Raw genomic sequence first — 16014 nt, forward strand, 5'->3', positions numbered from 1 at the left:
TCCACAACTCCTTGAGAAGCAATTCCACTGTGCCTCCCACAAGCATTGTCACAATGGGAGGGTCCTTCGTATTATGATATATTTTCACTTATATACATGGCCATAAGTGTTCACACTCACTTAAACTTTACGCTCATAAGAGGCCTAATGCTATTACAATGACTACTTTAATAATATATCCATGAAGTACATCACTTGGAACTTCATCCTAACTTACTGCCACATGCTCTTGAAGCGAAAATTGCCATATGTATTTCGTCGGACCATTATGAGCGCCCGTCCAAGTTGTAGATTTGGACACCATTGCTTCATATCTTGAATGTATGACCTTTTGGTGTGTCTACCTTGACTTCTTGATGTAAGATAATGGTAGTAGCTCTTGTTAACCCTAGAATTAGGTTAACACTACTAGCCTTTCTAGGGATGTCTATTTAGGGGATTTTGTATCGTGATGTTATCCTGGCTTGCATGTCTGACTATAGTCCCTTCATCCAAACCATCTTGGATAAGGACTAGTGATTCACCCCTACACCTACCCCTACCTACCCCTACCTACCCTGTTCGATCACCTTCTCCTACATGTTTTAGAGGTAGAAGTTGGTGATTGTTGATGGACATCCATCTTATCTTCATTTAATTGATGAATGTAGACAAGGATTTAACGACTTAGGGCACATTTAGAATGTGGGATTTGGGCATATGGGGCTTTGGGGACTATAAAAGGCATAAGCCCTAGGACTGTTGTATCTTTTTGATAGAATATACACTTTACCTTTCTTGGAGCTATTAGCTTCTTACACAAGCTTTCATGGCTTTCTTCATGAACCTATGGCTATTGTAGGCATGAGGAGTAACCTTTGTGGACTCTAGCCCCCATTGAGTCTAGTTATGAGGACTCCAACCATTGAGTTTTACCCTATCTTTAGATCCTTTCCTTGCATTAGTCAGAGCTTTGCTTTGATCTTGGTAGCTTTTGGTAGAATTAAGACTTAATCATTTTTGGATTAAGTTTTACACAGTTTTTTAGGATTGCTTTATATCTTAATTTGAGTGGATTAGAAATTAAATTAATGTTAATCATTTTTAATATATATTAATCACTATTTTTAAAATCTTATTCTATGAGTTTAGTGCACAATTTCCTTGATTAGTGATTTCTCTTATCAAATCTTTTCATAAACCCTAGTTTCCTTTAACATTTGCCTAGTTTCTTTAGACTCTTGGCAATCTAGGAGATACTAGCAGCTGTTGTGCAAATAGTGGTGTACAGTTTATCAAGAAAGTGTACAAATTGTAGTTCTATTACATATTTAAGTAGTTTAATGTATAGATTATAGTTCTATTATTATGGATTTGAGTAGATTTATGCACAATTTACAGTTCTATAGATTAAGGCAGAGTTTGCTATGCAGAGTGGAGTTGGGCCTAGGCATATGGGGGCTTAGGGCACATTTAGCATGTGGGATTTGGGCATATGGGGCTTTAGGGACTATAAAAGGCATTGGAATTTAGGGAATGTAAAACGGATTTCAGTCTTGCCTCCTTCAACTTGACTTTTTCTAGGATGGACAAGGTCAACTTGTCGACCGTCATGTTTTTTACCAGCCTTTCCCTAGTGTCTGAGTCGTGTTGACTTGACACTTGGGATGGCGCAGCCAAAGATGGAGTCTTATTTTCTTCAGAGTGGGGTAGTTCTCCACATGTTATCTTCGAATTCAATGGATCACACATCCAATGTAGTTGGTCTTGATAAAAGCAGATAGTGATGCATTCTTGGATCTCGTACTCCCTTATGGAAACATGGCAATAACTGTTTATTGCTCAGTCTTTGCTGAAGCTTACACCAAGAGTTCAAATGTTGGAGATGAGAGACTTAATTTCTCATGGAGTCTTTTTGTTTGATATTCTAGAGCTGTGCCAATAGGCTCCACTTATCACCGCTTATTGCAAGCTTGGCACAAATACATTCTTAAGCTGAGTAGTAGGTTGACATGTCAAAGGCTTTCAGGTAGGCTTCGGTTGTATGGGATGATAGAGTTAGACTTGGGCCTATGGGATTGTGTAGCAAGCCCTAGCCTTAGCTCAGACGAGATCGGTGGATGCTAATCGTGGTTGGGAGGTGAGCTAGCCTGCTACCTTATGATTTGGTCTGGGACTAACCTTTGTTTTCAGCTATGTTTAGGACAAATTTTGGGAAGGACTCCACACTCCAGTGTTTAGTTTCTAGGGTCGTTCAAGAGGACTCTTCTCACATGTCGTTTACATTGGGTGCAGTATCTTCTATGTATGATGTCATGGAGGCACTATAGGAGGACATGCCATCGGATTTGTCTTCCAAATTTGTCTTTATCTTGGGAGGATAGGCTAGTTGTTGTATCTCCATAGTAGATAGATTTCTTGAAGAGATTGCACCTCCAACAATCAGGGTTTTGACTTCGATGTACCAACGGATATATTACTTAGAGTATGTTCCACTAGACATGGGTGGTTTAGACATACAAGTGCCAAGCAATACTAATGGATACAAATTTAGTGCAGCATTTTTGAGAAGTATTGTTCTTGGTTCTGCTTTCTTGCGTCAAGGTGCATTGGAGCCATTCTCTTGAGTGTTCTTCTTGTGGGCTACCAATACGCATAAAATTAGCTCTACATTGCCTATGGCAGCATGCAACCATATGTGTGTTAGTTTGCATGTGTGTTAACCCTTTTTTTTTTTTGGGGTATTACGAGGGTTATTTTAGAGAGTGGAATTGACAGACCACAAGCCATTGGGCATGCGGGAGAAGGGGGTGGGTATTGAACCTGGGCTGTCGCAGTGTAGGGCAAGAGCCCTTACCACTAGGCCATCTCCCCCGCCTCACGTGTGTTACCTTGCATAGGTTGCATAGTTCGCTAGAGTCTAGGACTACGAAATAGGCAACAATATCAGCATTGTCTTCATGGCAGCCATGGAAACCTACTTAGACCTAGAGACATGGAAGTAGATGATCAAGACCCTTATCTCAAGTAGGCACGAGTATGAGAAGCGAGGACTCAAGTGGAATGATTATTCTCGATAGTATTGGGAGAACCTATTGGTAGCTTTTCAGAGACCAAGTCAAGGCAAAGCAATAGTGCTGGCAAAAACAAACTAGCCATAGCCAAACCCTAGGCAAATTGACCTCTACAGATGCATATAAAAAAGGTGGCTGATGGTCAGATGAGAGGATCCAATGCCAGATCTGCAAAGCCCAACCTACGAGCAGAAGAGGCAAGTCTTGGATCATCAAGAGCAGCAGCCCAATGTGCATATTGCAGCCAGGCACAAGTACTGGGACAAGCAATCTTTTGTTCATGCATATAGCTTTAACACTAGCATGATAGGAGATCTGAGTCTAGATCCACGGTCAGCATATACTAATTCATCGTTTGCATATGGCTTAGCACTAGCATGATAGGAATCCGGATCTGAATCTAGATCCAAGTTCGGCATGATAAGGCCAACTCTCTGGTTTAGTTGAGTATTTACATCATTAAATGATTGGCATTAATTAGCATCTAAGCAGCATTTAATTAGCGTTATTCAAGTCACACTTCCGCAAGCATGTAACACTCTGCCAGGAAGTAACAAGCAGCATCCTTCATTCACCATGCCAGATGTATGCTAATTTGATTGGATAAGACCTTGCCTGATTTCGTAAAAGTAGCGTAACTGCTTCCTTGAATTTAATATACCAGGCATGCTGTCTATCAAGAAATCTTCCATCATATAGATTACATCTATCCAGCAATTAAGATGGTAGCAGCTGCATAGCTTTTTGGCATGCTGTCTATCAAGAAATCTTCCATCATATAGATTACATCTATCCAGCAATTAAGATGGTAGCAGCTGCATAGCTTTTTGGCAATTAATTTATTTGAAAAAATGTGTTGGATTCTGGCTGAAATAAGGCTTTTCCCCTCTTTTCAGCCCTCATATGTAAGATCCCTGGGCTAGAATGAAAGGGACTATGATCGTCCACAACCATAGGGGGGGAGGGGAGCACCATCAACTCCCCCCAACTTTACTGCTCCAAGTGTCTCCATAGTCTGAACCAGTGTTTGTCAAATACCATGTGGTGTGCCTCAAAGTTTGGATCTGTACTCCCTGACAATACTCTACATCAGAACTTTGCAGTGAGGCACATTTTCAATCTCTAGCACATAATTAGCAAACTTCATGTCAGAGACTATGCATGGAACCACATTGTTGTCTCGTGCAATTAAGCTACCCCTGAATTTGTGATGCAACAAATGGACTAGGTTTGCTTAAGGCAAACTTCAGCTTTCAGCTTTCAGGAGCTGTTGTGTACCTTACTCTGCTGAATCACCAGCTCTCCTCACTCTACCTCTCCATGATTTTTGGAGGTGCCAAGCAAAGACATAAACGAGAGAGGAGTAGTTTTGAAAGGCATGTCTTTGATCAGACCTTCTGCCTGGTCTAATCGCCCAGCTCTCCCAAGCAGGTCAATTATGATGTGGTAATGATCAACAACAGGATTAATCTTGAAGTCATGAAACATGGAAGAAAATTGGTAACACCCTTCATCCACCATGCCCGCATGATTACATGCCAAGAATATGCTGGTGAAGGTCACATCATTTGGCTTGATGACTCCTTGCTTCATTTGGCCAAAGAGATGCAGTGCTTCCTTAGCCTTTCCATGCTGAGCATAAGCAGTAATCACGGAATTCCATGATACAAGGTTCTTCTCATTCATTGTATTGAAAATTTTTCTTGCATCAACCAGGCCACCACATTTTCCATACATACTCAGAAGAGTGTTCCCCACACTGACATCTAACTCCCACCCGCGGTTCACTACCTCGGCATGCATAATCTGCCCTTCAGATAACTCCCTTTCACCTGCAACTGCTGAAAGTATGGTCGTGAATGTGGTTTCATCTGGCAGTATTCCTTCCTCTTGCATGGTATTAAAGAGGTGAAATGCTTCTTTGCCCTGACCATTATGAACATAGGCAGCAATGATCACATTCCATGAGATTACATTATGATTAGCCATCTTGTCAAACATTCTTTGCGCATTGTCCAAGCGCCCACACTCACCATACATGTTAACAAGGGCATTCTCAATCATCATGTCTAACTCCAGTTCACTGGACACAATACGGGCATGCATCTGCTCGCCTTCAATCACTGCCCCTATAGCCGCACATGAAGAAAGGATGCTGATGTAGGTAACTTTCACGGGTAATACTCCTTCCAACAGCATTTGATTGAAAAATTGCAGTACCTCTTTGCCTTGGCCACACTGCCCATAAGCTGAGATCAAGGCATTCCATGTAACCACATCACGCATTTGTATTTCATTGAAGATGACACCCGCATCCCCCAAGACACCCTGTTTACCATACATATTTACAAGGGAGTTTTGTGTATAAATATCTGTGACAAATTCACAGCCTACGATTCTGGCATGCATCCTGTGACAGTCCCATAGCGGTACCTTACTAGAACATGCAGAAAGAATGCTGACAAAAGTCATCTTGTCAGGCAATACTCCTTCCAACCACATTGGTTCAAAGAGTTGAAGAGCCTGAAGACCATGCCCATGCTGGGCATATGCTGCGATCATGGCATTCCAAGAGACAACGTTCCGGTCCGGCATTTCATCAAATAGTTTTCGAGCCATCTCTACATCACCACACTTGCCATACATGTTTAAAAGAGTGTTCCTTACAAAAACATCCAACTCGATTCTACTGCTGGCAATCAGGCTGTGAAGCTGCTCACCTGTGGGCAGGAGTGTGGTATTTGAACATGCTGAAAGGATGCTGGCTATTGTGCCTTGGTCAGGTAGTACTCCTTCTTGCTGCATTTGATAGAAGAGTATAACAGCCTCCTTGCTCTGCCCGTGCTGGGCATAAGCTGCAATCAGAGTATTCCATGAGATCAGATTCGAATCAGACATATTCTTAAAAGCTTTCCGTGCGTTTTCAAGGCTGCCTTGCTTGCTGTACATGTTTATGAGCGCATTCCCCACAGCAATATCAGAGCCAAGACCACTAGCCACTATGAGATCATGGAAGTGTTCACAATCAGTACAGGCCACCCCCTCAGCACAGGCAGAAAGTAAGGAAATGAAACTGATTTTGTCCGGCATTATTCCTTCTCGTTTCATGTGATCAAAAAGCTGGAGTGCCTTCTTGCCATGCCCATGCTGAGCACAGACTGCAATTATAGCATTCCAAGAGACTATGTTTCTCTCCGGCATGGTTTCAAACATCCTCCTAGCGTCCTCTGGGCTGTTGCACTTGCCATACATGTGGACAAGGGCATTCCCAACAACAAGATTCAATTTAAATCTGCTGCCCACAGTGCGAGCATGCAACATCACACCTTCCACTAGAGCTGCCTGGGTCGCACATGCAGAGATGATGCTAGAAAATGTGTATGCATCAGGAAGTAAGCTCTCGTTTTGCATTCGGTTGAAGAGCATGAGTGACACATCGCCTTCCGAATGCCAAGCATATACTGCAATCATGGTGTTCCATGAAACCAGGCTTCTCTCAGGCATGTGATCAAACATGTACTGTGAATCTTCTACACTGTCACATTTTCCATACAGTTTGATGAGGGCATTAGCTATGTTGACATCTGAGTCCAACGCCATGTCTACAACCAGTGCATGGGTCACTCTCCCAGTGTATATGTCTGCATAAGAAGCACATGCAGAGATGATGGAGATGTAAGTTACCTTGTCAAGGGTTACAGCTTTCTCTTGCATTTCTTCAAAAAGTTTGAAGGCTCCATGTCCTTGCTGAAGGAGCCTTTTAATCATGCAATTCCAGGAGAGAACAGGTTGCTTAAGACTTTCAGAGGACGTGCTGGGCTGGATATTGGGATGGTGAGCGTGGAAGGGCTTTTCATGGCAAGGGGGCCATGAAAAACCCTTGTAGCGATGAGACGTTGCAAAATATGGAGCTGGGAGGCCATGGGCACTTGGATGCGCATAGAGTCGCCATGGCGTGCACAGTTTGGTAGGTATATCGTGCCTCCCCATCTCAGCCCTCTCGCCATGTCGTCGGTCCAAGTAACGCCATTGTTAACCAAGTTCAAACAAATTCTCTGATCCGTCTGAGACATGCTGCTGCATTCTACACACATTCAACCTTCTCAATGGTTAACGAGCTAATATTAATGGCACTGCAGGCAGGGAGTGACAGGAGACTTGTTTACATGGTGGACTCTAATAACACATGGCTAAGCAAGACATGATTAATATTGATCAAAAGTGATTATCAGTTATTTACAATTAGGGCTTATAATTGTCTTATATACCTATTGCTTAGCCATGATTAATATTGATCAAAAGTGATTATCAGTTATTTACAATTAGGGCTTATAATTGTTTTATATACCTATGTGCCATGTTCACACTCACTTATGCCTTGGCCCCCTGCCCATGGCCCCTTTATTAGTCCATTGCCTTTTATAAGTCCTTTGTCCATGATCCCATTTGGTCATTAATAATTTAGCCTTAGTACTTGTTGGCATTGGATTTTGTCGTCTTCCTCTCCTACACTACCACGTGGCAACCAATATCCCCACATGGTGGGTTCAGGTCTTCACGGCCTTTCTATAAGGGGCATTCTGTCTCGTGGTCTCCCTCATCCCTCCCTTACAGTAGATAACTGGGATTTGGGGGTGGGGAGACCCTCCAGCCACGCTAAGCCTCTTCTGTCTGTCCTCTTCTGCACTACTAGTGGTGCTCTTGGGCAGCTCTCCGCCTTTATTATATGGTATCAGATCTTGTTCGGGTCTTGGACTCCTACTCGGCATCGTTCGGCTGGCTGATGCTCGGCTTCGTTCGGGTGGGGGGTGTTTGCGTTGGATTTCATCGCCTTCCTCTCTTATGCTACCACGTGGCAGCATATATCCCACATGGTGGGTTCCAATCTTCACAGCCCTTCTATAAGGGGCATTTTGCCCCGTGGTCTCCCTCATCCCCCACTTATAGTGGATAACCGAGATTTGGGGGTGGCGAGAGCCTCTGGCCAGGTTACGCCTCTTCCGTCCGTCCTCTTCTGCACTGCTAGTGGTGCTCTTGGGCAGCTCTCCGCATTTCTAATAGCACTTTCTTACAAACCATCCCTACCCATAGGTTTCATCCTTGAAACCTTGTAACATTTAAGCCTTCCATACGAGTTGGATTTCCATATATAAGTGCTCAAGCACCATATCCACAAAGCATATGAGTGAGTGGCATGTCAAGTCAACATGTGAGAGCATCCTCATGTGATTCATGGCGGTAAATTGCCTCCAATGGTTAAAAACTACATCTTATGCCTTCGAAATAGCCCCAAAACTTTCTCCCTATGATAGTACCTCAATTACCAATACTCCCAAATGCAAGTATTGTAAAATCATCGTTATTCCTCCTCATTTGGACCACCAAATGTACCCAAAATGTCCTCATATCCTTCCAAGAGCGAGGTGGGTTGCCATGAAGCCTCTTCATTGGGTGAACTCCTCCACCTGATGAGGTATTCCACCAAAGAACGGTTGTGTAACAACACCTTTTCTCTATTGCCCAATACCTTCTCCGATGCATATTCTATAATACCTTCTCCGATGCATATTCTATAATACCTTCCTCGTTCATTGGATGTAACTCATCTTGTACTTCTACTATTGGTCCCACATATGCCTTCAATTGAGAGACCTGGAACACATCATGTATGCGTGTAGTTGCTGCTGGTAGCATTAACTTATCGCTACTTGCCCAGCTATTCTCTCAATCTTATATAGACCTGGAACACATCATGTATGCGTGTAGTTGCTGCTGGTAGCATTAACTTATCGCTACTTGCCCAGCTATTCTCTCAATCTTATATAGACCATAGTATCTATGTGCCAACTTGGTGTTTGTGTTGCCCTTAAGAGATGTATATCCTGATTTTGGTATGCGTAAAAGCACCTAATCACCCACATTGAACTCCACAAATCTCTGATGGACATTGGCATATTGCTTCATACTCCTTTGAGCATTCTTGAAATTGTTCTTGTATTGTTGTAGGAGAGTTTACGTCCTCTTAGCCTCATCTTTTACATTTTGATTTTTGCAATCCCCTCTTTGTTAATCACTATTGGTGCATTCACCTTGTATCCATAAGTACCCTCAAAAGGTGACATGCCAATGTTTATATGATTTGTGCTATTATAAGAGAATTCCACCCCATGAATATTGAGTATCATGGCAAAAGTGTCTCAAGTATTTCTCCACCCACTTATTGACTCTCTTCATTTTCCCCGATGATAGACAGTGCTAGGAGTCAATTTGATACCCATGAGGTCAAATAGTGTTCTCAAAAATGAGCCCATAAACTTGGTATCTCTATCACTTACAATTTATTAAGGCATTCCATGCAACTTGAATACAAACTTTACAAATTGTCTTGCAAAACAATAGATGCCGTATAAGTGACCTTGGTAGCAATGAAGTGTGCCATTTTTGCCAAGAACTAATCCACCACTACAAACAAGCTATCCTAATCCTTCTTAGCACAAGGAAGTCCCATGATAAAATCCATAGATATATATGTCCGCTTCCCCTCGAGAATAGGTAAGGTATGAAGCAATCCTGTCGGCTTATGTGTTGGATCTTTATTTAATTTGACACGGCAAACACTTTGTGGCATATGCATGCACATCTCTCCACATCTCTTTCTAAAAGAAACTCTTCCTTATCTTGTCAAAGATTTTGTAGAGATCCAAATGACCCGCCATAGGGGTTGCATGCATTTCCTCTATCACTTTGATCTTGTATAATCTTGTCCTTATAGTACAAGATACCATTCTTGAACTCATAATGAGGCAAATCTTCATAGGTGCCTTGTTGTAATTTCTGCACTATTTTTGACACCTTCTTGTCCTAGAGATATGTCCATGACCCAATCTTTATGTACATCCGAGATTGCATTCAAGGAACAAGCCTACATCTGTGAAAGAGCATCAGCCACTCCATTGTCCTTCCCCTTTGCGTAAGTGATCTCAGAATCATAATTTAACAAAGTGGCCACCTATAGAAATGGCTCCCATAGAGATAATGGTCCCATTTCTTGATTACATGCAAGACGGCAATCATCTCTTGATCATATACATGCAACTCCATCTCCTTGTCATCCAATTTGCAGCTCTCAAATGCAATAATCCCATGATCTTGATACAATATGGCACCAATGCCTCTTTTATATGCATCCACCCTTCTGATGATGAATGGCTTTGAAAAGTACGGGACACACCAAAGTAGGGGTTGATGTAAGCATCCTCTTGAACTCTTCAAAGCTCTTATTTACAATTGTATCCCAAAATAATGCTTCCTTCTTGAGCTTGTTTGTCAAATGTGTGGCTATTTATGCGCATACCTCTTATTTACAATTGCATCCCAAAGAATGCTTCCTTCTTGAGCTTGTTTGTCAAATGTGTGGCTATTTATGCGCATACCTCTTATTTACAATTGTATCCCAAAATAATGCTTCCTTCTTGAGCTTGTTTGTCAAATGTGTGGCTATTTATGCGCATACCTCTTATTTACAATTGCATCCCAAAGAATGCTTCCTTCTCGAGCTTGGTGCAGCTATCTGTGCGCATACCTCGCAATGAACCTCCCAGAAAACGAAGCAATCCCAAGAAACCTCTCAATTAAGCTGTATTAGTCGAAATATGTTGCCTTTACACGTACTTCATCTTCTTGGGATCCACGTTTATGCCATCTTTGCCAACAATATGACCAAGGTACTCCCCTTCACTAGCTATTTACATTTACTTTCCTTGGCATACAATTTGTTGGCTCGTAAAGCATCCAAAACCATGCGCACATGCTTCAATTGATCTTCTTCACCCTTACTATACACCAAAATGTCATTAAAGAAGACTAATACAAACTTGTAGAGAATGGATTGAAGCATTTTATTCATTAAGACTTGAAAAGTGACAAGTGCATTACATAGTCCGAACAGCATAACTATATAGCGATAAAGACAACTCATGGTCCTAAATGCCGTCTTATACTCACATCACCACTCTTCATCTAATTTGATGGTAATATGACCTTAAGTCAATCTTTGTAAAGAAACGGACACCCTTCAACTCATCCATACCTATTCTTGATATAAATCTTATTCAATTTATGTAATCCACACACATGCGAAAGGTACCATCCTTCTTTTTCATAAGAAGCATCGAAGATGCAAAAGGATATTGACTTAGCTTCACCCATCCCATATCCATCAATTCTTGCACTTATTTCACCACCTTGTCTCTCTCCACTTTGGACAATCTATATGGCGGCTTGTTGTTTGATGGGCCTAGCATTAGGCTCAAGCTCTATCCCATGACCAATTTCTCTTTTTGGTGGTGGGAAACATTTGGGCATGTTAAATACATCCTTATACTCATCTAACAACTTTTGCACATGCCCTTGTGTATTTCCATCTTATCGGAATCATTTCTCTCATCCTTGAAAAGCTATAACACATATACATAATCCATCTTCTTGAGCTCTCTCTTAAGTTGAAAGGCATTGATTAAAGTAACATTCACTCCTGTCAATGTGATACTCTATTCACCATGCATAAAGAACGCATAAAATCTTGCTTTGAATTCATAGTGAAGGATCCAAGACTTGAGAGCCAATCACATCCAAGAACCATGTCGATGGGCCCCATATCAAGAACAAGAAAATCAGATGTGCATGTGTATTCTTTTAAAAGCTTTGAACATACATCTTGACATGTCATTGTTTAATCCATTGTAGCCCCATTTGCCACTTGAACTTCATGAAAAGTTTTCAAAGGTATGGGCTATAATTTTATACTACACAATGACTTTGCATTTACAAAGCTATGCGTACTTTCACTATCCACCCACCAAGACATGAGCCATTCAACCATTGACATTTGTATATTTCAACACCTCCCCTCAAGTGAATACTCCTAGCACACTTGGACCCTATACCAAGTTTCCCTCTTACTTGATAGTCCGCGACCAGTGCCTAGCACACCTCCCCTCAAGTGAACAATCATAGCACACCTGGAACCTATACCAAGTTTCCTTCTTACTTGATAGTCCGTGAGACGAGTGCCTCAAATCCCTAAACTCATAGTCCTTGACACACTCTCTCTCTCTCTCTCTCTATGTGTCTAAGGCTACTACAAGTGCCCGTGACCTTGACTAAAGTGCTCACACATACATCTACCACATGGCCTACATCATCGGTGGCTCAGAGGTGGTTTTACTCTGTTGGGGTGGGTTACATTGGGTTGTGGGGTTTCTCTCTCTCTCTCTCTCTCTCTCTCTCTCTCTCTCTTGCAGAGATTTTCACATGGCTCCTCACTTCTTGGAGCCTCACATCTTCTCTTGTCTTCAGTCTTCCTTCACGCGTCCATGTCTTGCTTCAATGCTTCCTTTAGCTCTTCTTCTCGGTGTGGATCTTCCTCTTGGAAAGAGATGTTCTTCTTCTTTCATGGTTGGGGCCATGAGGTTGAGCATCAGTTCTTGCTCCATGTGAGCAACATGTTTTAATGTATTGTTGACAGGTCTTTTGGGCTTTTGATGTTTATCTTGTGTCATTATGCAATGCAAACCCAAATCTATGCAGGAGGTCTTGCCTCTTGCCTTATTCTGGACAAGGGTAGTGTCTGATCCCATTTTTACAAAATGATGTAATGTGCCCAATACATAATGCGTATAGCATTCATTCTTATGCACATTCCCAAATGCAACTCTGGATGTGAATAATCTTGAATTTGAGTGTGATTTGCAGGCATTAGCCAAGGGGTAGATGCAAAATGATTGATTACCACAAATTTATCAGCATAATTTTACCAGAAATTACATTAAATCAAGGAGTAACCAATTTGTACGGAATGGTTGGAGTATCAAACCATCTCCGAATTGCAATCTAAAGTTATAGGGATCTGTATCAGATACTTAATGGTTAATTTGAACCCTCAATTACACTAAAAAATAGTGATTAGCATTGGTTAGCAAATTAATCCTCTATTTTGTTTATAAAAAAAAGAGTATGCGAGGAGCCCAGACCTGAGGCCTTATAGTTCAAATGAGCTCAAATCCTTTCAAGGCCATCAATAGCAATTAGTCTAGTAGAGGATTAAGCCAAGAAACACAAGATTTGACCAAACATTGAATGCTTAATCTCTGTTTTACCAAAGTCACCTACAGATTTGATGAAGAGCTTGAATCTCACTGTCGACTTAATCAAATCAAATTCTGACTTCACCAGCTTGTAGAGCACCCTTGAAAACCCCTAGGGCCAAGAGGAATTAGAGCAATTTGATCTGGAGCAGCAGCAACAGTAGAGATGTCAAATCTTCCTCAAAAAAAAGGCGCCAGCTCGATTTAGCGAATTTCGTGAGATTTGCTTGGCGGTTTAACATGCCGATTCGCTTGGCTGGACTGTGGGGAGGCTAGCTATGTATGCCTTAAAGGGCTTGCCCTAATGTTGCTCCTGGAGGGAGATCAAGCTCCTCCACTAGCTGGGGGTATAGTGAGCTACTTGAAAATAACTAAAAAATGATTATTTCTTAATCATCTACTAATCCTAATTAGTTAGGTAATGGGCTCATAAACTTGATGGATTCTAGACTAGGCTCTGATACCATGTTAAAATTATTGCAATGTGATGAGCTATGGTGGATCAAATGCTAGAATGAACATCATTAACAAAGAGATTAGACGATAATTAAGATTAGTGCTGATAGCTTAATGTAGGCATGGATAATAAAAAACCAGCAAATTCTCATTAGGCCAATGCCTCAATTTATAGAGTTTACATCTAAGCATCTAATCCCACTGATTTCTCCTTGATTCACTCCACCTCTTTTGCTTGATTCTCTCCACCTCTACCTCCTAAATCTCCTCATGCTACCCTTTATTCTCTCCCAGTAGATTCTTCTCACCTTTTTGTAGGTTCTATCACATTTACAGATTCTCTTTTACAGCCTCTAGCCAAGGGCTTGTTCCCGCACACACCCTATTCACTTGTATATTTCAACATACGCGGCATTACAAAAGTCCATGACCACAAATGTGAGGTGGAATGTCATGTCATAGACTTTGACCTTGAGGTCATGCACTAGGTCCAGGCGTTTTGCAGAGTTCCCGTCCGCAAGCTTGATCACCGATTTGGTGGGATCAAGGCATGGTTGGCCCCAGTTTTCCCAACATGTTTGTGTGAGAATGCTTAGACTAGCACCTCCATGTAGGATACCTTTGACCACATGTCCATTATAGGAAATGGGCAATGCTACATTTGTGTCATACCTTCAAAGTATTGTCCAAGTGCATTGACGTGAATTGTTGGTGCACCTTTGGGTTGTGGGTGGTGGTGATGGAGCAAGTATGGATGATGGGGCTCAGATTCATCCGAGGAATCTGGAGCTTCCTCCTCCACATAAGCATGTAGTTTGTGTTCCATCCAATCCCAAAGGTCATTCCATAAATTTAGACTACCTTTTAAACAAGGTTCCTATGGATATGTAGATTTGGGAGGAAAGGAAGGCATAGAGGCTGGCTAGGTCGCATTGATTGACGGGCACAGCCTTGATCATAGGGTGGACCAACAATAGTATATGGAAGTCAATTTAGTCCTTATTTGAGAGGTGTGGAGGTCGAGAGGTGGTTGCAGTAGGAGGATGAAACACCTCAGAAAATTTGGTGTGTGGACCTCGTGAGTTTTGGTGAGACTTTGTGTCAGTGTTCGCATTGAGTTGTTTGATGTGAATGGGGGATTTGAGCTTTGGCGTTTGTGGATTAAGCATTGGAGGATGAGGAGGCACAACAGGAACAGAATCGTTGTTTGTCAACATCATGTTGGTGAACGGATTGTCCTCAGCCTCTTGAGCATTTGTGGGGGTTCTTGCCTTACTCGGTACGGAAGTTCAGGTTCAATGGGGACAGTGCACACTCAGGTAATGGGCTGAAAGGTGACAAAAACGGGTGGTGGTTCAGCCTGGTATTGCTCTACCAGCGCTTGGGCCTCCTGTGAAGACGTTGCTTCTCAAGGATGACATTGGGATATTTGGCTAGTTGTTTTTCTCGTTTGGTGATTTTTTGCTCGGCTACATGGGGGAGTGGCAGTTTGGAATGATCATCGCTCCCGCAGGAAGATGATGTGGTCTTTGTTGAGCCCGTGCGAATGGTAACCCGATCATCACCGTGGGTGGCTAACGTGCTTAGAGCATTGTTTCTTTTGGGATGCTGCCTTCTTTAGCTTGGCCTGCAACCGTGTGATGACATTCAATGGGACTTGATATCTTTCCATGTTGAATGCTCAACACATTGAGGGATGGCATGCCTTCAACTATGGAATGAGAAACTGATTGCAAAGGGAAATCCTTATAGTAATGGTCAATTCCACAGCCATGACATTGTGGTTGTAATGGGAGACGTTTCTTTTAAGGGCATTCCACCACTCTATGAGGTTCATGGCAGACAAAACATAGAAGAGGTGGTTTCCATGTGCGAGGGCACCTATAGTGTGCACAAGTGGTTTAGGGTCCATGTGAGGCATCGGCAAAGGGAGATGAGGTGTTAGGGGTGCCTTGGGGATGGCGGAGCACATGGGCTTCACAAGTTTAGCAATGGACCTAGTTGGAATCTTTCCATGGGCAATAGGATGTGCTTGGAAAGACAACGGTTGGGATGGAAAGATTGGCAGGAGAAGGGCATGGTGGCATGTTATGTGAGGAGTTGGTTTGGGGCGGTGCCACCAATAAGGCTTGGGGCCCGGGAGGAGAAGAAGGTAACATTATGAATGAGCTTTGGGTTGTTATTGGCGCGGTGGCCAATTGCGTGGAATTATTTCTTTCTCGCATATTGTCATCAAGAAAGATCACCCATTTGCAGGCTTCAAAGGTGGAGGGGTCCTTGACCAACAGGTGGTCGTGAAGCCTTGGATTGTGCAAGCCCAAGAGGAAACGGTCCATTAATTACTTATATCTCAAATTTTC

At 42.3% G+C, this 16014-nt stretch overlaps 1 protein-coding gene across 1 annotated transcript; it reads right to left on the reverse strand.

Annotated features, from left to right (window-relative positions):
• Positions 1-3699: 3699 nt before the first annotated feature.
• On the reverse strand, positions 3700-7190 carry LOC147624713 (pentatricopeptide repeat-containing protein At4g13650-like). The gene is made up of 2 exons (XM_086819745.1): positions 6738-7190; positions 3700-6655 (listed from the first exon to the last, which is right to left on the reverse strand). The coding sequence occupies exon 2, from the start codon at positions 6651-6653 to the stop codon at positions 4359-4361; it is 2295 nt and encodes a 764-aa protein (XP_086675871.1). The 5' UTR covers positions 6654-6655; positions 6738-7190; the 3' UTR covers positions 3700-4358.
• Between the last annotated feature and the right edge of the window lie 8824 nt (positions 7191-16014).

Source organism: Cibotium barometz, chromosome 25 (assembly GCF_041138505.1).
Source record: "Cibotium barometz isolate CiBa-2024 chromosome 25, ASM4113850v1, whole genome shotgun sequence".
Lineage (NCBI taxonomy): Eukaryota > Viridiplantae > Streptophyta > Polypodiopsida > Cyatheales > Cibotiaceae > Cibotium > Cibotium barometz.